The sequence below is a fragment of the Myxocyprinus asiaticus genome, chromosome 38 (assembly GCF_019703515.2).
Source record: "Myxocyprinus asiaticus isolate MX2 ecotype Aquarium Trade chromosome 38, UBuf_Myxa_2, whole genome shotgun sequence".
In the NCBI taxonomy this organism is placed as follows: Eukaryota; Metazoa; Chordata; class Actinopteri; order Cypriniformes; family Catostomidae; genus Myxocyprinus; species Myxocyprinus asiaticus.
The window spans coordinates 10,620,120-10,645,677 of NC_059381.1; the positions used below are offsets into that span (position 1 = coordinate 10,620,120).

Below are 25,558 nucleotides of genomic sequence, written 5' to 3' on the forward strand. Positions count from 1 at the left end.
TTCTGTTGGGTACGGCAGCCACTTGGGCGTGCGGCGAAATCAAACAAAAAGGCAACAAAAGATTTTCCACCTGGCCCTCCACCGGGGGATGGAGTGGTCTTCCTACCAGCTCCACGTGAGTGGCTTCCCTCGTCCCTGGGTTGCCCGTCTCAGGGGCGCTTCGAGGACCTCTGTGGGTTCTTCGGCGCTGGCTGTGAGACGGGTTGCGTCGGCTTCCTGCGGTGGGCTCCATGCTGGGGCCGGGCCGAAGGTGCGGGCTGCGGCGGAGCTGGTGCAGTCACTGCAGGGGGACGCCCTTGGCGACGAGCAGACAGGTTGTGGGATCTTGAGCCATGCCGGGGCAGGATGTGCCGGATTGCCTCCGTCTGCTGCTTCATCGTCGAGAACTGCTGGGCAAAATCCTCAACGGTGTCGCCGAATAGGCCCACCTGGGAAATGGGGGCAGCAAGGAACCATGTCTTGTCGGCCTCGCCCATCTCAACCAGGTTGAGCCAAAGGTGGCGCTCCTGGACCACTAGTGTGGCCATCGCCCGCCCGAGAGACTGCGCCATGACCTTTGTCGCCCGGAGGGCGAGGTCGGTCGCCGAGCGCAGTTCCTGCATCAAATCTGGAGCGGAACTACCCTCGTGCAGTTCTTTCAGTGCCTTGGCTTGGTGGACCTGCAGGAGAGCCATGGCATGCAGGGCAGAGGCGGCTTGTCCAGCAGCACTGTAGGCTTTAGCTGTCAGGGATGATGTGAGCCTACAGGGCTTGGACGGGAGCTTAGGGCGTCCACGCCAGGTGGCGGCGCTCTGCGGGCATAAGTGCACCGCGAGCGCCTTATTCACCGGGGGAATCGCCGTATAGCCCTTGGCCGCCCCACCATCGAGGGTAGTGAGAACGGGGGAACTGTGGAGTCGGGGCCGGGCAGTGAAAGGTGCCTCCCGTGACTTCGTCAGCTCCTCATGCACTTCCGGGAAGAATGGCACTGGAGCGGGTCGCGGTTGCTTTGAATCAAATTGCCCAGAAACCAATCATCAAGCCGCGAGGGTTCAGGGGAGAGTGGAGGGTTCCACTCTAGCCCGACGCTCGTGGCCGCCCGGGAAAGCATGTCCATCATTTCGGCATCGGCCTGTGACTGGGCGATCGTCCCCAAAGGGGGAAGCCCAGCTGAGGCTTCTGCGTCCAACTGGACAAGCCCGCTCTCCGATGCTGCACTCGAGAGCTCATCATCTTCGCGAGCTCCAAACAAGAAGCCAGACTCGCCGTGTGACGAGCCGGCGAACTCATCCGGAAGCCCGATTGGGGCAGACGAGCGTGCTGGGGAATGAGAGGTCCGCGGGGGGATACCTGGCGGAGACGATCCCATTGGGGTCCCCAAATCGCCCCCAGTGCTAGCCGTGCTGGCCTCATACCTGTAAGTAGAAGGACCGAGGTGGGGAGCCGCTTACGAAAGCAAGCCGCGACTGCAACGTTGCCATGGTCATGTTCTCTCAGTGAGAACATGAACCATTCACAAACGCTGCTTCCGTGTGGGTTGCGCCCAGACACGAAAGACAGCGATCATGACCATCTGAAGTTGAGAGATAACGACCGCAACCAGGAATAACACACAATCGGGAAGGCATCTTTAGAAAGACGCGTCTTTAAAAAGACGTTCCGTGTGTGTGCTCTTTTAGAGAAATATACTCTTTTAGAGGGGAAAAATGCTCTTTCAGAAAATATACTCTCTAGTTTTTCTGCCAAAGTGCCCAGGGGAGTTCTCAGTTCTCTGCAGTGCACCAGTGCAGAGGAGGGAGAAGCCGCTGAAATGCGCCGTCAGATCCAGCAGAGGTTAATGAACAGTGATATTCAGCTCAATGAGCATGATCGTTCGGCTTCGAAGAGAAAATCTGAATGAGTGGTTGCATACCAGCTCCTTTTATATCCGTATGTCCGGGGGAGCGGCATGCAAATACCACTCGCCAATTTTTATTGGCCTTTAATCAAAGACCAGAGGTGTCTCGGGCTCCCAAGAGTGACCCCTAGTGTCACTACATCGACACCAATGTCGAGTGAGTGACAGACAGGGAACATAAGTAGATAAGTAGTTTAGACAAACTTTGTGTTGGTTTGACAAAGCTTTATTTGAAAGTGTAAACAAATATTTAAAAAATTTAAATTTGAAGGTTTTAAATAGATGGATCAATTTTTGATCACAAGCTATGGAAAAACTGTAACTCTAATCAGTTAAAAGATATATCAACCCAACAGTCTGAAGGTCTGTGCCAAATTTGTAGCTTAATAACATAACACAATAAAGCATAATAAAAGTACAATTAAAGTCTTATAAAAAATATCATTACTATGTGAGGAACAGACTGAAAAGTAGGTCGTTAATCACTGAAAATGTTCCCTTCTATTGCAACTATCTAATCTCCATTTTTCATTTTTGACAAACACAAAAACCAATGCCATTTGATGTCAATGATGTCAAACCTGGCAAGACATGCCATTTTTTAGAACTTCAGCAGAGGGGAAGATTATCAGTGGATAACCATTTAAATGTTATCCATTCCTCACACAAAGCAATTATATGGCTTCAGAAGACTTGGATTATAGTGCAAGTCCTATTGACTACATTTATGGTTCTTTTATGGTATTCATATAGCATTTTGTGCTGTTTGGAACTTGAAAACCACAATGAACTGTGTAAAGACTCTTTTCTTTATGTGTCCCACAATAAATACCTGTTACTATTCAAAAAATAGTAACAGCATAAGGCTTTGGAAGGACATGAGGGTGAGTAAATAATACCAGAATTTTCATTTTTTGGGGTGAAATATTCCTTTAAAATGTACATGTTCTCTTTTAAAATTTGGGATAATTACTTTTTAGCCAGTAAATGGGTTAAATTAACCAGAGAGGATAAACACTGACAGTTGGTTAATGTTATATTAAATATCTGCAGTAAGTAAATATTCCTGACAATGTACCAAATATGGGCAATCTCACCTCGAGCTTGTGGAAGTGGCCGCACCACATTTACATCAGGTTCTGCATTAGGCCTGTGTACTTCCACCATGACAAAGTGCTGATTAGATGCTGGGGAGGAAGGGGCGGACTTATCTGGGCAGGGGGGCGGAGGTGGTGCAGGTGGTTCAGGAACAGTCGGAGCGGGTGGAGGAACCGGAGACATGGATTGGATAGGTGGCTTCACTTTGCTAGGGGACTGGATGTGGGGGAAAGGTCCAATAGGATGCTGGCTCATGATTGACAGCTGAGGTGCCAGGACCTCTATCTTTGGGTTGTTGGGTGGACAGCTGTGAGGTTTGGGCATTTTGGAGTGTTTGGGTTCTTTGGTGGGATTACGGGAAGGGGTGGTAAAGTACAAGCCCAACTGGGAGGAGCTGGAAGAGGGACGTTTACTAAGCGTGGCCTTTCGACTTTGGCAGCGCTGAAGCCCTGAGGGAGGAGGAGGTTTAAAGGAAGGAGGGGAATCTGAGGTGGAATGTACCTCATCCTAGGATGAAAGAGCAGAGCGTTAATCATAATTAAGTATGCACTCCAAAGGAGATCAATGAACATGTTGCGAGGGTTTGGAAAGATTTTGCATTTAAAGGGAAAATTCACCAAAAAATTAAAATTCTGTCATCATTTACTCACCCTCTCATGTCATTCCAAAACCATTGACATTTTGATGAATGTTAATGCTGCTCTTTTTCATACAAAGAAAACATACAGTGACCAGGGGCTGTCAAGATCCAAAAAGAAAAAAAATGCACCATAAAATAGTACATTCGACACATACGATACTGTCTATTTCAAGTTCCCTATCTGTCACTCACTCGAAGTTGTGTTGATGTAGTGACAATAGGGGTCACTCTTGGGAGCCCCGAACACCTCTGCTTTTTGAAAAAAGGCCAATGGGAATTGGTGAGTGGAATTTGCATGCCACTCCCCCGGACATAAGGGTATAAAGTAGCTGGTATGCAACCACTCATTCAGACTTTCTCTTCGGAGCCAAGCAGTTGCATTCAGTGCACTGAATTCAATTAAAACTCAGTTTTCTTTACCGTTCACCTAAAACTGCTGGATTTACAGCGCATTTCAGTGGCTTCTCCCCCTCTGCACCCATGGAGTGCAGAGAACGCCCCTGGGCGCTTCGGCAGAGCAAAAGAGTATATTCTAAAAGAGTTTATTTTCTTTCTTAAAGAGCGGCACACATGGAAACGTCTTTTTAAAGATGCCTTTCCGTTTGTGTGTTATTCCTGGTTGCGGTCATTATCTCTCCGCTTCTGATGGCCACGATCGCTGTCTTACGTGTCTGGGCGCTGCCCATGCGGAGACATAGTTCGTGGATGGGTCATGTCCTCATTGCGAGAACATGATCATGGCAACGTTGCGGTCATGGCTTGCATTCATAAGAAAGCAAGCCACCCCAGTGGCTCCCCGCCTCGGTCCTTCTACCTACGGGTATGAGGCCGTGCCGGTTAGCACTGGGGGAGATTTGGGGACCTCAATGGGAGCACCTACGCCGGGTAAACCCCCACGGACCTCCCATTCCCCAGTACACTTGCTTGCCCCGGTTGGGCTCTCAGATGAGACCGCTGGCTCGTCTCATGGCAAGTTAGACCTCTTATTCGAGCCCGGGAAGAAGATGAGTTATCGAGCGATGATTGGTTCCTGGGCCCAGAGCGCCGCTCATGGCTGTGCCCCGCCCTGGTCCCTTTCTTCCCGGGAGTGCATGAGGAGCTGACAAGATCGTGGGGGGCACCTTCTGCCCGATCCCAATCTTTCAGCTCCCCCGCTCTCACTACCCTCGATGGTGGGGCGGCCAAGGGGTATTCGGTGATCCCCCAGGTGGATAAGGCACCCGCGGTGCACTTGTGCCCACAGAGCGCCACCACCATGGCTCGGCCCCAGCGTGGAGTCCACAGCAGGAAGCAGACGCCACTCGTCTCACGGCCGGCTGCCAAGAACCCTAGGAAGACTACGGGCAACCCAGGGATGAGGAGATCTGCTTCTACGGAGCTGGTAGACAGACCACTCCATCCCCCAGTGGAGGGCAGGGAGGAGAATCTTTTGTTTTATTTTTTGAGGCTGCGGTATCCAAAACTTCAACAAAAGAGTGGTTTCCTTGTTCTCTGGGTCACATGTCAGGTGCGCATGGCTGTCGTCACGACCACCGTCCACCGTCCCATTTCGGCAGGTTTTGCGCTGCAGCGGCGGACCCCCCGCCCCTGCATGCCCGGCTGTGGCAAAAACACGGCCACACCGGGTTGACTCCGATGGACTGCGGGGATGATGTTCCTCCTCCCCCCTCCTCGACCAGTCTTATGGTGGGTATCAGGCGCCATGTAAGTGCTTCGATGTCCCTGGACTCAGCACGGCCACAGGGCTCAGCCGTCTAGGGCTTCGGGTCAACTGGGAAAAGAGCAAGCTCTCCCTGGTTCAGAGCATCTCTTTTCTCGGCTTGGAGTTGGACACAGTCTCGATGAAGGCGCGCCTCACAAACGAGTGCGCACAGTAGGTGCTGAACTGTCAGAAGGCGTTCAGACAGAAGACAGCGGTTCCACTGAAATTTTTCAGAGGCTCCTGGGGAATATGGCATCCTCTGCAGTTGCCACACTGCTCGGGTTGATGCATATGAGACCGCTTCAGCACTGGCTTCAGACTCGAGTCCCGAGATGGGCATGATGCCATGGGACATATCGCGTGGTCGTCACGCCGATCTGTCGCCGCCTCTTCAGACCTTGGAATGACCTAGCATTTCTATGGGCAGGGGTTCCCCTAGAGCAGGTCTCCAGGTGCATCGTGGTTACAACAGATGCCTCCAAGATGGGCATGGGGTATGCAATGGGCACACAGCCGCCGGCTCCTGGACTGGCCCGCAGCTGCGTTGGCACATCAACTGCCTCGAGTTGTTGGTAGTACTGCTCGCCCTGCGGAGGTTCTGGCCGTTGATCCAGGGCAAGCACGTGTTGGTCTGGATGGACAACATGGTGACAGTAGCATACATCAACCGTCAAGGCGGTCTACGCTCCCGTTGCATGTCACAACTCATCCGCCCTCTCCTCCTCTGGAGTCAGCAGCGCCTCAAATCGCTATGAGCCACTCACATCCCGGGCGACCTCAACACCACAGCGGACGCACTGTCATGACAGGTTACGCTCAAGGGAGAGTGGAGACTCCACCCCCAGGGGGTCCAGCTGATTTGGAGTCGATTCGTTTGAGCACAGGTAGACCTGTTTGCTTCCCGGGAATCCTCCCACTGCCTGCTTTGGTACGACCGAGGCACCCCTTGATATAGACGCGCTGGCACACAGCTGGCCCCCTGGACTACGCAAATACACATTTCCCCCAGTGACCCTGTGCGAGGTTAGGGAGGACGAGGAGCAGGTCGTCCTAGTAGCACCCTACTGGCCCACCCAGACGTGGTTCTCAGACCTCACGCTCCTCGCGACAGCCCCCCCCCCCTGGCAAATTCCCCTGAGGAAGGACCTTCTTTCTCAGGGACGGGGCACCATCTGGCACCCGCGACCAGACCTCTGGAATCTCCACGTCTGGCCCTTGGACAGGACTTGGAAGACCTAAGTGGCCTACCACCCACAGTGATAGACATGATCACTCAGTCTAGGGCTCCCTCTATGAGGTGCCTGTATGCTTTGAAGTGGCATCTGTTCGCTAAGTGGTGTTCTTCCCGACGCGAAGACCCCCAAAGATGCGCAGTCGGATCGGTGCTTTCCTTCCTGCAGGAGAGGCTGGAGGGGCGGCTGTCCCCCTCCATCTTGAAGGTGTATGTAGCCGCTATAGTGGCACACAATGACACAGTGGACGGTAAGTCCTTAGGGAAGCACGACCTGATCATCAGGTTCCAGATAGGCGCTAGGAGGTTGAATCCCTCCAGACCGTGTCTCATCCCCTCATGGGACCTCTCTGTAGTCCTTCAGGGTTTATGGGGAGCCCCCTTCGAGCCCCTGGAGTCAGCTGAGCTTAAGGCACTCTCTTTGAAGACTGCCCTCCTGACTGCGCTCACTTCCATCAAGAGGTTAGGGGACCTGCAAGCGTTCTCTGTCAGCAAAACGTGCCTGGAGTTTGGTCCGGGCTACTCTCACGTGATCCTGAGACCCCGACCGGGCTATGTGCCCAGGGTTCCCACGACCCCGTTTAGGGATCAGGTGGTGAACCTGCAAGCGCTGCCCCAGGAAAAGGCAGACACAGCTTTGGCATTGCTGTGTCCGGTGCATGCTTTACACATCTATTTGGATCGTACGTAGAGCTTTAGAAGCTCCAAGCAACTCTTTGTCTGCTTGGTGGACAGCGGAAATGAAGTGCTGTCTCCAAACAGAGGATTGCCCACTGGGTCACTGATGCCATCGTGATGGCATATCGTGCTCAGGACCTGCCGCCCCCATGGCACTACAAGCCCACTCTACTAGGAGTGTAGCGGCCTCCTGGGCCCTGATCAGTGGCACCTCTTTGGCAGACATCTGCAGAGCAGTGGGCTAGGCAACACCCAACACCTTTGCGAGGTTCTATAATCTCCAGGTTGAGCCGGTTTCGTCCTGTGTGTTGTCAGGTCCGAACAGGTAAGTTCCAGGGCAGCTGGCCGGGTGTACCGCTTGCGTATAGCACCTTTCCCCTCCCATGAGGTGAAGACGTGCGCCTTTGACTCCCAGTCGTGTTCACAAATTGTGATCCCTGGATGACTATCCTCCTTAGCCCTGTGGCAGATGAGTTTGCGGAGAAACTTGCTGCCGGCCCAGTACATGTGCTAACTAAGCCCTGTACTGGGGTAGGTGCTCCACATGCATTGGTTCAACATAGGTTACCCCATGTGATATATCTTCCGCTAAATCGTTTCCCTGTCGGTAAACTGCATCTTCCTTGGGCAGAGGCCCCTCTGCCCCTGGTCACCAAGCTTGTAGAAACTCCTCCCCCTTCGGGTAGGACCTACCATGTGACTTGTCCACATGACATATTTCCGAGAAGACTCGGTAAGACCATGTGATGTATTTCCATTCGAAATACCCCCCCCCTTCTCTGGGCGGGGTGTGGTCTCCGCGGTGTCTTCCCCTTGGGAGTGACACCCCCCTGATGTAGACATTTATGGCCCCCAGTCGGTTAACAAATTCCACTCTTTTTGGGGAGAAAAAAGAGGAAAAGAGGCCATGGCTGGGCAAGACTGTCCCTATTTGTTGGGCAGTTGACTTGTTCCCGAAGGACCATTCGACACTCATAAGAGCGCTGGGGGAGGTTACGAGACGGCCTGGTGCGCTGTCAACGAGGCACATGGCAGTTTGCCCGTCTCGCACCACCAGTCCACATAGATGTGGCTAGTTGTGGCGTTTTGTATAGGGATCCCTAGCGTCACTACATCGACACTGCGTCGAGTGAGTGACAGATAGGGAATGTCCTGTTTACTTTCATAATCTCCGTTCCCTGATGGTGTCCCTCTTGCCACAACGCTGAACTACCCGCTGAAATGGCCGGGACCTTGTTTCGGTTCCTCAGCACAAAACCTGAATGAGTGGTTGCATACCAGCTCCTTTTATACCCGTATGTCCGGGGGAGTGGCATGCAAATTCCACTCGCCAATTCCCATTGGCCTTTTTTAAAAAAGCAGAGGTGTTCGGGGTTCCCAAGAGTGACCCCTAGTGTCACTACTTCGACACAACTTCTCGTTCCCTCTATCAGGGAACGGAGGTTACGAAAGTAACCAGGACGTTTTCTGAAGCCATATGATAGCTATGTAGAACAGGCAAAATTTTTAAATTACATGGCATGTCACGTTTATTTATGAGTCAAGCGAGAATCAATGCTTTTTAAGACTTGAGGGAAAGATTATCAGAAAATAACAACTTAAATTTCAGTCTGTTCTTCACATACAGATATTGTATGCATGGCTTCTAATGACTTAATAGACTTAGCAAGTTGTATAGACTATTTGTATGGTGCTTTTTTTGTCCTTTTTGGAGCTTGACAGTCCCTGATTACTGTCTGCTTTTATTTTATGGAAAAAAGTGTTAACATTTTTCAAAATTTCTCCTTTTGTGTTCTATGGAAGAAAAGAAGTCATTCAGGTTTTGAAACGACACAAGGGTAAATAAATTATGACAGAATTAAATTTTTTTGGTGAACTATTCCTTGAATATCACAACCCATCAGTACATTCTTCACAATGCATCATATTCACACACACCGTACACATCTACACTTACACATAAAACATATGCACAGCAGCAGCATATCTCAGAATCAAAACACCACATGTATCCACAAATTACTGCTTAGAAGACTCAGGACAACAATTTCTCTCAGAACAATAGTCTCATTCAGACCAGGAGGCAAAGCAAAAAAAAATAAAAAAAAAAAAAAAAAAGAAGGAAGGAAATGAAGAAATTAAGGCAGAATAAGGTGAGTGAAAGCCAGATGGATGAGGTGTCACTGTCATCAAAAAGTAATCATCGTAAAATGTGAGTTGCATTCGTGGGTTTTATCTGAGCCTGAAAATTCTCCAGAAACTTTGCTTGTGTGCACTTCTGACTTGTTGGTGTCTGATCTTGTGGAAAGGCCTGATAGAGCAGTGACGGTGTGTGGGATGGGATTTTATCAAAGTACCAACATGAAACTCTCTGAGAGGGACCCCAATCTTCCCTGGCCATCTCACAACAGGCAGCCGATACAGATGGTGTCATCAGCTCATCTCTCTTTCCCTCTCTTTATAGCTCTCTTTCACTCTCTCTCTCGAACAACAATCTGTGTAGCCAAGGTGTAACAACCATTTCAGAGCGCACTGTATTGTAATAACCATACAAAAAGCCATCTTCACTGTGGTCATCTGGTGATTTCAAGGTATTCAATGCTGGTGTCTTGCAAGATTCAGTCTCCCCACTTACAGTTTCCCTTGGACCTCAAACCAATTCCATTGACTGAATGAACCTGCCTTGGGTAAAATAAAATAAAACTAAAATAATTAAAAACATAAAACAAATAAAAGTATAAAATAAAATAATAAAAATAAAACAATAAAAATAAATATAAAAAACAAAAAAATAATACAGTTTAAACCAGCCTAAATTGGTTTGCTGGGGTTAGCTTGTTTCCAAAGTGGTCCGTTTGGCTGGTTTTAGGGGGGTTTTGGGCACTTTTTAGCTGGTCAACCAGATAAACACCAATTTGACCAGGCTGGGAGACCACCTAGACCTGTTTAAGACCAGCTCGGCCAGGCTGGGAATCCAGTTAGACCAGCAAACGCCCTTAGGCTGGTTTAAGCCGAGAGGAAAGACACTTCTAGCCAAGCTGGTGGTCATCTGGTTTAGACCAGCTGACCAGCTGAAAGGTTCTCAAACCGCTCTAAAAACCAGCAAACCATACCTGTTTGGAAAAAAAGCTAAACCAGATGAGTACCAGCTTGGACAGGGCGAGACTAGTTTAAACCAGCTAAAACCATCAAAACTACTTGGTTATGTGTCTATATATAGGGGTGACAGACTCTTCTGTGCAGGTACTATGAAAAACCACCCTTTGGGGTCCAGGGGGGATCGGATTCGGCAGGGGGACTAAATCTTGCATGATACTCGTTCTCACAATTTTCTGCACCTCAGCAGACTTTAACACTCCAAACTCTTCTTCTCTGATCTCTCATATCCTCTCTCACTCCTTTACCTTTTCCTGTCATTTTCAAACTAAAGGACTTACCAGAGAGACGTCTAGCAGGGCATTGCTACGCTCCAGACACTGTTCCCCATTGTTCTCTGCCATACCGTCATTCTGTGAGAGAGCGAAAACAATAGATAGAGAAAGAGAAGTGACTATAACAAATGAAAACACAGCTGTGTGTTTATCCCCCAAACAAATGTTTGTTCCAAATTGCATTTCGTTGAGGGCCCAAGACGGGCTTCACAACATGGCATTTATAGTCATACATTTCAATCTCGCAGCTGGACTCATTTTCTCCATCCAACATGCATGCTGTCTCTTCCACACATACACATACCATAAAGATAGAGTAAGAAAGGCCCTGATTTAGAATGTGCGTGCACTCGGCTGGCAGAGGGAGGTTTTGTGATTCAACGCTCATGGCTCATTGCGTCGAGACCTGTGATTCACCTCATTAAAACTCCCCCCCACCAAAACAAAAGCCTCAACTATTCACTTTATCTGCTTGCTCACCACTCACCAATGTTGCACTTATGGGCTAATTTGTTTGCAGCGACATCGGCAAACTGTTTATTTTATATGTGCTTATTGCCGATTGTTTGCATGAGTTTTGGCTGTCATTCTTGGGACATTTGTGCTTTTTAGGTGTGCATTTGTGCAGATCAATCTTACAATTCACAAATGCCACCTCTAGATTTTTTGTAACATATTAAACCATTTATAAACATGTAGACACATAGTGGGAATTTGAAATAATGGACTAATTTTACTTTAAAAATTACAATTAAATTTAAAAAAAGTCTGAAAAAAAAAAAAAACTGTCCAGGTTCAAAATAGTATACATTAATCAAAAATAAATACAATTTGAAAAAAGTTTAGAAAGTATTGCCACATGTCCTTAATATTTTATACCTTAATATTACTTAATACTATACTGTGTAGTGTTGAAGAAACAGTTCACTCAAAAATGAAAATTCTGTCATAATTTACTCACCTTCATATCGTTCCAAACCTGTAGGAATTTTTTCTTCTAACGTGGAAAACAAAAGATGTTTTAAATATTTTTCATGGTTCATCTTTTCAGTACAATGGCAGCAGATAGTGCCTTACTTTTAAGTTTAAAAAAGGACCCAAAAGTATCATAAAAGTAGTTAATGCAGCTCGTGTTGTATTCCAAGTCTTCTGAAAACATACAATAGTTTTTATTTTATGAAAATCTTTACGCATTCATGGGCGCTATGAGAGAAACGTGTTCACAGTGGCAAGCCTGTTCATGCGAGAATGTGTGTTGTTTTTAGTGCTAGGCAAAAAGAAAAACAGAGATATTCATTAAAACATCTCCTTTTGTGTTCAGCCTAAGAAAGAAAGTCATATGGATTTGGAATGACATGAGAATAAATTATGACAATTGTTATTTTTGGGTGAACATTTCCTTTAACAAAAGACAGACAGATACATAGATAGATCAAATTGACAGACAGACAGACAGACAGATATAAAAAATTGACAGACAGATAGATAGATAGATAGATAGATAGATAGATAGATAAAATTGACAGACAGACAGAAAAGGTAGATAGACAGAAGGTAGATAACAGCCAGAAATTTTGGATTTGGTTTAGCGATTTAAAAAAACAAAAACCCTACACTTAGTCTGTAGATGGAATAACACTATGTGGCTTTGTTAATCAACATATTTACATCACACTGCTTTAGACCCATAGGATGAATTGGTCACATTCTTCCATTTCTTCCTTCTTCTCTCCTTCCTTCTTCAAACCCAAGCTGACATGCTTTGCTCAGAAAATCCAGGCATTCCTCAGTTTTGGCGCAGGTCCTCCACATTCCCACAATCCCCCGCTTTGCGTCAGTGAAGCATAAATCAGGAAGCTCTCTCCAAGGGGTCTTTTTTGTCTGAGTGGGCTTATCTGCCTTGACAGCTCTGTATATGGCCGATAAGGTGCAGTAACAGCGTGAGAGTCCCAAGGTGAACATTTAGTCTCTGGAGTTCCACAGGGCTGTGGTCTGGCCCACTGCTGCTTCATGTAATTACTGTAGCTAGAAGTGCCAGGCTTACAATAACACTGATCTACAGAGGAGGGCCACGAACAAAGCTTGCATACAAATGCATTCACTCATTTCCAAAGTGCATACACACACATATACAGGTGCACACTACAGCTGACACATTGTAATAGTTGCGACAGACACTCGGACATGCATGTGCTGATGTCTGATCACTGCAACTCACATTAACACACAGACAGAGTGTCATTCTTAGAGCAGTCAATCCATGCAGAGAATGCAGAATAGGTTACATCTATGTGTGACTAAGTGTGTGTGTATATGCAAAAGAAACTCAAAGTCAAAGCACAGCAAGCTCACTCTACAATACGAGTGTGTATGTGGGTTGAATGCAAGAGGCACATTCAAATCCAAGAACACTGTGAACTGTGTGTATGCTTATGTTCATACCTTTGTAGAAATTTACCATGGTAACCAAAGTGTCCACCAAAATACCATAATACTCATATTTAGGGTTACGTTTTTGTTCGTTTTTTTAAACCCCAAATCAAAGTATTAAACTTCAGAACGTACTGTAACTCATCCCACATCATTTGTGCTACTATGGACATAAATGATATCTCAAATCATTCAGTCTGTGAAAACACCTTATAAGTTCTTGAAAGTTAATTACACAAGCATTATGCTTCTGTATAATCTGTGTCGGAACCTGCTGGGATGGGGGGGGGGGTTATGGTTCACCCTCCTCAAAAATCCCAATTTTACCCCTAAGCGTGGGCCAATACTATGTTAACACAGTTTAAAAGGAATATTCCAGGATCAATACAAGTTAACAAAAAAAAGTAAAAGTCTGGGTTAAGGCACAGTCACATTTACCTTTGCACTGAGAAATACAGTCATTTCAAAGGGGAAACTGCGCAATCATGAACTTCATGCAATGGATTTCCGGTGGTGAAGAATTTCCCCCAGTGGATTTCGCGTGGGGTTCAATTTTAGTGAACATTTTTTATCTGCATTGACCAATAGGAAGTTGATTAGTTTGGCAGTGACCTCTGTGTGTGCAGTGCTTCGTATACAGCTACAGTGAATATTCACAATGGACAACGATATCATTTTAGTGTTTCTTTTTACCATTACAGAATATAAAGTGCAGCATTAAAAAAAAAAAAGCTGCTTGGCAATTAGACGCTGAATGTCCACCCACGCCTTCTTTCTCCGTGGAATTTCAGTGTGCAAAGGTAAATGTGACCTTTACAGTGAGGCATTTACAATGAATGGGGCCAATCAGTAAACGTTAAAATACTCACTGTTTCAAAGTATAGCCACAAGACATAAAAGATGTGCATGTTAACATGATTTTAATGTAATAAAATCGCTTACTAAGCTTTACTGTGTAAAGTTATATCCATTGATACAACCGTAAAAACAACGTTTTAAACTATTTTAGAGTTCAATTAATACACCAGTTGTAACAAAATGATTGTAAGTGCTTTTATAAAATTATAAGCTTCACATTTCTGCTTTTAAACCCTCCAAAAATTGGCCCCATTCACTTCCATTGTAAGTGCCTCACTGTAATCTCGATTTCTGCTTCTTTTTAAAGAAAGGGAGGGACGAGTCAATAATATTTTTTGTGGTAATCAACATTATGCTACAAATGCTGTCAATTGAGCTTAAGTTGTACTGAACCAGGAATATTTTGTTATGAACTATTTTTATTGATTCCATTCACAAAATAAACATAACAGAAAATACGGAATCAAATTATATACAATAAGCCACTCCACCCAAAATAAGACTTTGCCCCTGAATTTCTGCTAAAACAATAATGACTCTACCTAATTTATCTTTAATCTGTTTGAGACATTTGAATTGTAGATGCTTACTTACTCCCCTGCTCTTACTTGAGCCAGCACTAAAGAAAACATGTCCACCCCATATCTTCCCAACTTTTTCAGCTTCCAGCGGAGAAAGATGCATTTCTTGAAGAAACACTATATCATATTTCTTATATTAAGAAGAGAAATAACCTTCCTTCTTTTTATGGGGTGCCCCAACTCTTTCACATTCCACATGGAGAGAGACAATCCATTCATAGTAACATCTGACATTTTGACATATTAGAAAACATAGATTGTGTGTCAAAAATAAAATGATAAAGACCACATTCCAACATTAGTGCAACAAACAAACCCCAAACTTCCCACCGAACCAAACAAACAGAAAAAAGAAAAATGTGTGCATTAACACCTCGCACGACAGTGCTAACTGGCGTCCATCCCTCCAAACTCAAACAGTCCATGTACGCCTACGAGAGCCCCCGCGACAACTTTGCCATCGGATTGCTCAAGTCCAGTGTTTCTATACAAATTTTGTGAGACAGAATTACACAACAAAAGATAATCTATAAAACAAACTCCAGCCAATAGGCAGAATAAATACAAAGAACATGTAGATTCATCCACATAACCATCCTGAAGGTGTGTTCCTCCACAAAACAAACTCCAGCTGCTAGGCGGAACCAGCACAAAAAAGGCGCTCAGTTTCCTCAGACAGTCAAATGAATGTTCAGTGAGCCAGTCCATTTGGCTGCTACATGAGTGCAACAAATTACCTAATCACTCCAATGACTTGCAAGAAATACTTCACAAAACAAACTCCAACCAATAGGAGGTATAAGCACAAAGAACGTGCAGATTCATCCACAACACTGTCCCAAAGGACTGTTGCTCCACAAAACAAACTCTAGCCGCTGGGCGGAACCAGCAAAAAAAGAAATAAAAAAGGAGCTCAGTTTCCTCAGACAGTCAAGTGAATGTTCAGTGAGTCGGTCCACTTGGCTGCAACGTGAGTACCACAAAATAACTTACTCCATTGACTTTATGAAAGACATTGCTTGCTGGGGACATGTGAATGTTTTACGGCCATCCTTAGCATCTATTCTCAGTTTGGCCAGGAACATCAGTGCAAAAGCGACCTTCCATTGATGTAAGAGTTTCTTGCATTCCTTGAATCGATCATGTTTCTCTCTTGTCGAATTCGCAAAGTCTGGGAACAAGAAAAAGCTGTGATTATTCCAAGAAAGCCTTGCTTTATTCCTTGACTTGCATAACATGAGATCTTTATCGGATGATCTCAGAGATTTGGCCAGAATTGATCGCCAAGCCGGAACCCTGTGAACTCGCTCGATTTCCAGCTTATGGCCTGTTATGTCAAGCAGACTCGAAAAGAGTCCGTCCAGGAATTTCACCAGATCCTGACCCTCTTCGGCCTCAGGAATTCCAACAATACGGATGTTATTCTGCCACCTACGGTTCTTCAAGTCAACTTCTCCCAGACACACTCCAAATCCACCTTGGTCGCTAGCGGATTAGCAGATAATTCCCTCTCCGATGACTCCAGATAATCAAACTGTTTCTCAACATCCCCCACTCTTGTAACCACCTCAGTGAATTTTGTCTCCATTGCAGTGATCGATCGATGTATTACAGCAAGATCCTCCAAGTCAGCAACGACCTTCGTCAGCATTGCCGACATGTTCAACATTTCTTGCCGAATTTCCCACACTTCTCCGACCAAATCGACTCCCGGGCTCGAGGCCTCCGCGGGGGTGTCAGCTTGAGCATGTAATTGTCTTTTAATGTCTCTAGATCCCGAGGATTTTGAATTTTTTGACATATTGTCCCCCTAGAACAGTTATGGAACAGAGTGTATCGAATCTCAAGGGTTTATGACATTAATAGTGTTAAAACTAGCAAAGTGCACAGAGCTCAACGTTCACACGTCTGAACCTCACATGGCATCACGAGACCAACTTCCTGAACCAGGAATATTAATTTAAATGTAGTAATGACAACTGCAGAAATTATGTTTTGTATGATATTTTGGTGGTTACCACGGTTACTATGGTTACATTAGTAAATTTATGTAAGGGAAAGTAAGAGTGTTTAACATACCTCCATCATATCTATCAGCCAAAGTATTCTTTCCTGGTTTATTGAGAGGGACAGGGAGTTGGGTGTTAAACTGTGTCATTTACACCGGGAGTCAGCAGATTTTATAAGTTGGCAAGAGACACTTCTCCATCTGTCACACCAACAACACTTACACCTCTGAGACCATTACCCTCAACTCTAAACAGCGTCTTCACTCTCAAAACAAGGCATAGATGAGCTGAATTGAGACACAGCTAAGCAAAGTGAGACAGGTGGACAGACAGGTTAATGATGATGAGAGATAAAGACATTATTTCCCCAGGCAACTTCAGAACACTTCATCTTGTATCCTAGTAATCTGCACAGATGCGCCGTCTTTGTGCTCAAACTGTCCAACAATCTTGTGAACCGCTTTCCATTTAACCCACACATTCAAATAAAGAAGAACACAGCCATCCACAGCCAAATTATCCTTTCCAATTATATATGCAGACATTGCCCGTAAAGGAAGAGCAATGAATCCCTAAATACCTACAGTTTCTCTTCAGTCTTACCCGTGCAGAGCTGAGGGTGGTGTTGGTCATAAAGCTGGCTGAGGAAGAGGCCAATGTGTCGGGGTACGAAACCAAGGAGAAGGAGTCTTGAAACCCAGTTCTGCCTCCCTGCCTGGCCTTCAGGGCTTCAATCTCTTGTCTCAGAACCAGCCCGTCAAATCTCTCCACGTCCTGAGGGGTCACCAGCCCCCTGACCTCGGACAGTAGAGAGAACTGCACATACACACATACAGAAGAGAGCAGTGAATGTGGCTGAGCTTTGACTGATGTTGATTGCGTCAATCTTAGGGGCCTTAAAGGGATAGTTCACCCCACAATTAAAATTCTCTCATCATTTACTCATCTTCATGCCATCCCAGATGTGTATGACTTTTTTCTTCAGCAGAACACAAAGATTTTTAGAAGAATAACGTAGCTCTGTAGGTCCATACAATGCAAGTAAATGGTAGTCAGACCTTTGTAGCTCCAAAAATCATGTATTACTTTTATGTTTCCTTTATGTGATTTTTGGAGCTACAAAGGTCTGATCACCATTTACTTGCATTGTAAGGACATACAGAGTTGAAATATTACTTCTAAAAATCTTTGTTTGTGTTCTGCTGAAGAAAGAAAGTCATATACATCTGGGATGACATGAGGGTGAGTAAATTATGAGATAATTTTTATTTTTGGGTGTACTATCCCTTAAATATGATCATAAATGTGAATGTAATACAGTTTGAGGTCATTCTGGTTGTATAAACCATTTCAAGGGCTATTTCTGTGTAAGGAAGTGACGTCTTTATTCCTTGAACATTTCAGGCTATTTGTCAAACTCATTCAAAACAACAGCAGGAGGTGCTTTATTCATAGTGACTTTAACATGATTAACATAATAACGTTAATACGATTGTAATAGAATGTCATTAATAAAATGTAAACCATGTTGTGTGGTGGCAGGATGCTCCCTGAATGCCTTGAACTAATGGAAATTAATGTGTTTAGATTTACAAAAAAGCGACCACAAATGGACGCATAAACTGCTGCAGTGAAGCGAGATGGCAAGCGAGATGGATACGTGAAGTACTAACAACTGTAGCACACATCTTATCTCTGGTAGGTGAACAACATTTTTGCCAACTAATAGAAGGTTTGATAGGTAGAGTTTAGCTGACTAATTAAGTCAGCATATTTATTTACGGGCTCTAAAAGTGACTATAGATCGCTCCATTATAATGAATGAAGATGCGCAAGTCATTTGCATTTTGTTATTTAGCAGACGCTTTTATCTAAAGTGACTAAGGAACCTAACAAGCAATTTGTCATTAAAAAAATCAACAATATCTGCAGTATCGCACAAGATCTTAGAGTAGCTGTAGTTGTATAGAAGCAACCGGAGAAGAAAGCTGAGTTTATATATATATATATACACATATCATTTTCATTTTTTTTCCGCCATAGGAAATTAATGGGAAATACTAAAATACATTATACAAATATATTTGTTTTCATCAAATAAAAATCAATAAATCAGACAAAATGCAGAACACAACCATAAATAAATGGAGTAAGACTATAAAACATCCACAATGCAGAAAACACACCCACCCACACCCACACAGGTTTGACTATATTAGTAATCTCTCATTGACTTCCATTGATTTCATATCAGGCTAATTATATTTTACCCCTAAACCACACCCTAACCGTAAAGAGAGCACACATAACTCAACGGATTCCAGTGGTTCTAACGGGGGGCTCGTTAGTGCCCTCAGCACTAGATTTATGTCCCATGTTGTAACCGTAGCAGGGCGAGGGGGGTTCAAGCACCTCGCTCCCCTAAGGAACTTTATGATCAGATCATGTCTGCCTATAGAGGAGCCAGCATCGGGGGCATGAAATGCCGAGTAAGACCTACATCCAACCATTCTTGAAGGAATGTAAGGATCGTTATGGAGAAATTCACTGGGTCCTTGCTGTGTGAAGAGCACCAATCTGCAAACACATGCCATTTTAGTGCACAGAGGCATCTTGTAGATGGCGCTCTAGCCTGCAAAATGGTGTTAATTACAAACTGAGCCAATTCGGGCACTTTCACTGTGCTCCATTCAGGGGCCATATGTGTAGGTTCCAAAGCTCTGGCTGGGGATGCCAAATTGTGCCCTGCACTTGAGAGAGCAGATCCCTCCTCAGTGGTATTTCCCATGGAGGTCTGCCTAATATCTAAATTTCTGGAAACCATGGCTGGTTGGGCCATTTTGGCAAAACCAACAGAACCATTTCCTTGTCCTCTGGGACTTTGCTGATGACAAAGTGGAGAAGAAGTACCGGAGGAAATGCATATTTGCATTTGTCGACCACTTGTGGGCCAAGGTGTCCACCTGAAGTGCCAAAGAGGGCAGTACCAAAGAAGGCAGTCGGCTGTTTCTGCGGAGGCAAATAGTTCGACTTCCACTTTGCTGTGGAGTCTCCATTCCCCCGCCATTGGTCCCTGGCGCAGGGAGAGGAGATGCCATGCTCCACATGAGGAGGTGTTGTGCCAGGCTCATCACTGGTAGTGATCAAGTGCCACCCTGGTGATTTATGTACGCTACCACTGACATATTGTCTGACTGAATCAGAATGTGATAATTCACTATGTCGTAATGGAAAGCTTTTACCGCTAAGAAGATGGCTAGCATTTCCAAGCAGTTGATGTGCCATGCCCATTTCGCACCTCTCCAAGTGCCAAAAGCCGGGCGTCCATTGCACAGCGCACCCCAACCCATGCTGGACGCATCCGTGGTCACCACTTTTCATCTGAAAACCTGCCCCAGCATCACACTGTAATGTAGTAGGCAGGCTGAAGACAGGATGAGATGATGATAATATGTGTAGTGCAGTTTTATTTTAGAAAGTACAATAAATCCAAAAACATGAATCCAAAGTGAAAACAAAACAGAATATAAATCAGAACCTAAACTTGACTATAAACAATGACATGACTTAACTAGACTAGACTAAACTATGACTTGGCGTGACATGACTATAAGAAAACAAACAAAGAACAAGAATTAAGGACAACGTTACCGGATTAAACAATCACACAATGTTACACCAACAATACTTGACAAGAGACAATGGCTAACATGAGGGCTTAAATACAAACAAAAGGGTAACAACATGACAAGGCATCCAATGACAAGACATAACTAATAACATACGGACTAATAACAGAACAGAACTGATAACAATTTAACAAGACAATAAACCTATGATAACAAGACACATTAACATGAGGGAGACAGGATAATCACATGACTAGACAAGGAAGTGAACTAATTTAAAAATAAAAGACCTGAAAACATGATCATGAATCTAAACATGAAACGAGAACACCCAAACACGTTACACACACCCTGCTGATAAAGGTTTGGAGCTGTCCATGGTGCTAGAGCAGCCAGGCAGCAGCAGGTCATAGTGACGTGCACATGCCACCGACGCCAGGCGTGACTCGGTACATGGTGTTTGACCCAGCACTGGAGAGGTCTCACGTCTAAAAGACCCAATGATATGACAGCAGATGCTGCCACTATAAAACCTAGCATTTTCTGAAAAGACTTCAGTGAAATGCTTTCCTCAGTTTGAACTGAGACAGACACTGGTGAATGGTCTGGACGAGCTCGCTCGTGAGGTGAGCATGCATGCTCTTGGAGTCGAGTCGAACCCCCCAAAAAGAGATTAGTTGGCTGGGGGAAAGTGTGCTTTTCGCCCAGTTGACATTGAGATCCAGGCTGTTCAAATGGTGAAGTATCAAGTAACTGTGCTCGCATAGGAGAACCTCTGATCGGGCCAGTAATAGCCAGTCGTTGAGGTAATTCAGAATGCGCATGCCATTCATCTTCAAAGGGGCAAGCGCCGCATCGACACATTTCATGAACGTGCGCAGGGCCAGAGATAATGTCATCCCATTGAACGCGAATCTCAATAACAGCCTGTAGTGTGGTACAATTCGGATATGAAAGTACGCGTCCTTCAGATCTATTGACGCAAACCAGTCCCGTGGGCAGATGTGCGATAAGATCTGTTTCTGAGTTAACATCTTGAATGGGTGTTTTATCAGCGCACGATTCAAGCGTCTCAGATCTAGGATCGGCCGAAGCCCACCGTCTTTCTTCGGAAAGAAAAGGTAGCAGCTGTAAAACTCTTTGTGGCCATGGCAGCTCGGAACAACCTCTATTGCATCTTTTGCAAGGAGATTGTGAATTTCTGCACGTAATACAGGCACGTCCCATGAAGGAACCATCGAGGACAAAACGCTGTTGAAGCGAGGCGATCATTTTTAACACCCAATCTGACATTCCCGTGAGCACCCGACACACGTTCACATAACAGGATAGCGGGCACTTTATATTTGACACTAATAGTGATAGTGTGCTGCTCACCATTGGGAAGCAGTTGTGCATAGTGTGTGAAACGGGGAAGCATTTAAGGTGATAGATAGGGTGATACAGAGTATGAACTAAATGAATCATGTAGGTGATATATTTTGCATTCAAAACGGCAAATTTCACCAAAAGGAGATGTAAACAAAAAAGTAAATAAACCTATTCAGCGTTCAGTGGGCATTACATGCTAGCAAAGCTCACAATGCTAGTGTGACATCTAACAACAGTTGATGTCTTATGAGCTGTCCAGTTCTGATTATGGAACATTACCTTTGCATTTTCTTGTGTACATTAATTATATTATAGATAAAAAAAACACTGACACAAACCTTATTTCACTGAATAAATCCTCCGATTTGAGTGGAGCGGTTCTCTCCGTGCTGAGAACCGCTTACTCCTGAAGAGGATCCAAAAAGCCTGCATCAGGTAACTCATCAGCTGGGCTGTTCTGATGCCACCACTGGGTTGTCACATTGTGGTGGGAGGAGGTGTGTATAGTTTCAACTGTCAGTGAAAATGACCCTGCCACTAACCCAGAGGCTGGGTTACACAAAATCTACCCAACAGAGAGACAATAACCCAATAAAATGACCCAACAGGCCCAACCGAGCGTTTGGATTGAATAAATAACCCATAAGTTTTTAGTGTATGAAAATTAATGGTGTAATTTAGAGCTAAATAAGGTCTAAATACCATAAAATCCCCCCAGAAAAGTAAAATGAGTGTTATTACATATCTTTAAAAATAATTCCACAAAATAAAAAAAAAGAAAGGAAAATATTACACAAGTATGTTCAGGTCATTTTTGACCTGTGAACATCACAAATGTGACTCACAAATGAACAGTGCACAAGGGTTTAAGGATCCGGTAATGACACCTCATTCTTCATTTTTAGTTTTTGCACATATCTAATTTATGTTTTAGCTAGACTTTAAAAGTATGCACTAGTAATTTTATTTAGAAAATTCTGGGTTATAAAAATGTTGCTACTGGAAATGTTCCAGGGCCAGAAATGCGCAGTAGCGTTCTAATTCTTTGTTATTGTTTACATCCTTGAAATGGTCAATATCAACAGACATTGCTGTATCGAAATACTGTCATTATAATTATCATTACCCAGGGAATAATTTTTTTTCTCAGAGGTTGTTCTTTCATAGATCATGCTTCATTTAATTATCAACTTTGCCTCAGATATTTTTACTAAAATTCCATTGGAGAAATAAAACATTTAACAAATGAGATATTTCATTAGGTTAGTTTCTTAGTTTATTTTAATTGAAACAATCCTAAAAGTAGCTCTATGTAAAAGACAAACATCTCACATATACAGTATAGAATAGAACAGATATAGCCTACACTAAATCGAATACATTTTTATAAAATAGAGACGTGGAATAAAGTGACGAATAATAAATATATACACCGATCAGCCACAACATTAAAACCACCTGCCTAATATTATGTAGGTCCCCCTCATGCCGCCAAAACAGCGCCAACCCGCATCTCAAAATAGCACTTTGAGATGCTATTCTTCTCACCACAATTGTACAGAGTGGTTATCTGAGTTACCGTAGATGTTGTCAGTTCGAACCAGTCTGGCCATTCTCTGTTGACCTCTCTCATCAACAAGGCATTTCCATCCACAGAACTGCCACTCAATGGATGTTTTTTTGTTTTTGGCACCATTCTGAGTAAATTCTAGAGACTGTTGTGCATGAAAATCCCAGGAGATCAGCAGTTACAGAAATACTCAAACCAGCCCATCTGGCACCAACAATCATGCCACGGTCCAAATAATTGAGATCACATTTTTTCCCCATTCTGATGGTTGACGTGAACATTAGCTGAAGCTCCTGATCCATCTCTGCATGATTTTATGCACTGCAGCCACATGATTGGTTGATTAGACAATCGCATGGATGCCTGTTGGTGCCAGATGGGCTGGTTTGTTCTCTAGAATTTACTCAGAAAACATCCAGTGAGGGGCAGTTCTGCGGACGGAAATGCCTTGTTGATGAGAGAGGTCAACAGAGAATGGCCAGACTGGTTCGAACTGAAAAAGTCTATGGTAACTCAGATAACCACTCTGTACAATTGTGGTGAGAAGATTATGGGTTTGGTGGCATGAGGGGGACCTACACAATATTAGGAAGGTGGTTTGTGGTGTTGTGGCTGATCGGTGTATAAAAAAGTGGCTTTCACTGTATTTGGCCTTCAAAGTGCTCAAGTAAAGAATGTAATAGATTAACAGAAAAATTCTTGCTATAATATTAATGTGCATAGTATAGTTTTTTTTTTTTTTACCTCAGTATCTCTGCAAATTTGACAACAGTGTTGAGATCTCTTCTGAAACTCTAGAGGCGCCACATGTGAGATTGCTGGGTTGTTTATCTCAAGAGAAACTTCAAAGTCTCTATTAGCTCTAATTGCCATTTAGGAGAAACAGCAGATATATTAAACAGATCACTTTTGAGAATTTTGATTTTTAATGGTATAATTAATGTTAAAGGGATAGTACACCCCAAAATGAAAATTCTCTCATTATTTAGTCACCCTCATGCCATCCCAGATGTGTATGACTTTCTTTCTTCTACTGAACACAAACGAAGATTTTAAGAAGAATATTTCAGCTCTGTAGGCCCATACAATGCAGTGAATGGTGACCAAAATTTTGAAGCTCCAAAATGAACAACGGCAACATAAAAGTAATCCATAAGCCTCCAGAGGTTAAATCTATATCTTCAGAAGTAAAATGATAGGTGAGGGTGAGAAACAGATCAATATTCAAGTCCTTTTTTACTATAAATTCTCGTCCCTGCCCAGTAGGTGGTGATATGCACAAAGAATGCAAATTGCCAAAAACAAAAGAAGAATGTGAAAGTGAAAGTAAAAGTGTAGATTGATAGAAAAAAAATTACTTAAAAATTGACCTGTTTCTCACCCACACCTATCATATCACTTCTGAAGATATCGATTTAACCAGTGGAGTCTTATGGATTACTTTCATACTGCCTTAATGTGCTTTTGGAGCTTCAAAATTTTGGTCACCATTCACTTGCATTGTATGGACCTGCAGAGCTGAAATATCCTTCTAAAAATCTTTGTTTGTGTTCAGCAAAGGAAAGAAAGTCATACACATCTGGGATGGCATTAGGGTGAGTAAATGATGAGAGAATTTTCATTTTTAGGTGAACTATCCTTTTAAATATAATCCAGTAGGCCTTCACAATACTTGCAATCAATCTGATTAGAGTGAAATTCTGTCTAATTTAAGTTCTAGAGTAAATAAATATGAAGGATAAAACAGGGTTCCAACACCAAAAAATACAATGGACTGAAAATGATGTAAGTACCAGATTAGGGACACAACAACATTTAGCACTAAGTTTGTATCATTCTGTCATAAATGCAGGTCTCCTCACCTTGGCATGTGTATTGAACAACTCAAAGAGGGCCATGACAAACTGGTCAACACCGATGTGGCCGTCATGATACTCCTGGATGTAGTAACCCATTGTCTGCCTCTCTGTCTCGGTCAGCAGGTGTCTGGCCTGTTCCTCCAGCATGCCCCTTCTTTGGTTCACCAGACTGGACAGAGTCACCTGAGAACTGGCTACACCTTTATAAAAACCAGTCTGAGAGAAAGAAGGAGAGGTTTATTTTTTTATTTTTTTATAATTAGTATATATATATATATATATATATATATATATATATATATATTCTTTTTTCCCTTTTTTATGCATTGGCAATATTGTATGAAAATTGAAATTGAAAACTTAGAGAGATACTTAAGTTAAATGTAAATATATAATGTATATATAATATAATAATATAATGTAAATGTATATAAAACCATAGAGAATGAGGAGGGATAAAGTTAAAAGAGTGAAAAGAAGAAATCCAAACATAATAAGAGCAGACTCATATTTAGCTCCAGACACTTGCAGTTCATTGAGCTCTAGAGCAAACATTTTGAAACATGCAATCTTTATATCATTTTCCAAATGAGAA

At 43.8% G+C, this 25,558-nt stretch overlaps 1 protein-coding gene across 2 annotated transcripts in view; it reads right to left on the reverse strand.

Moving 5' to 3' along the window:
* The window catches only part of whrna (whirlin a), a 179,190-nt gene that overhangs the window by 22,904 nt on the left and 130,728 nt on the right, over positions 1-25,558 (reverse strand). The window contains exons 7-10 of one of the 2 annotated variants that reach the window (XM_051678238.1): positions 24,967-25,179; positions 17,138-17,350; positions 10,663-10,734; positions 2,974-3,481 (exon numbers count right to left, since the gene is read on the reverse strand). In XM_051678238.1, the coding sequence (XP_051534198.1) occupies positions 2,974-3,481; positions 10,663-10,734; positions 17,138-17,350; positions 24,967-25,179 (1,006 nt within the window). The remainder of the gene's footprint in view (positions 1-2,973; positions 3,482-10,662; positions 10,735-17,137; positions 17,351-24,966; positions 25,180-25,558) is intronic. The other variant, XM_051678240.1, reaches the window with a different exon arrangement.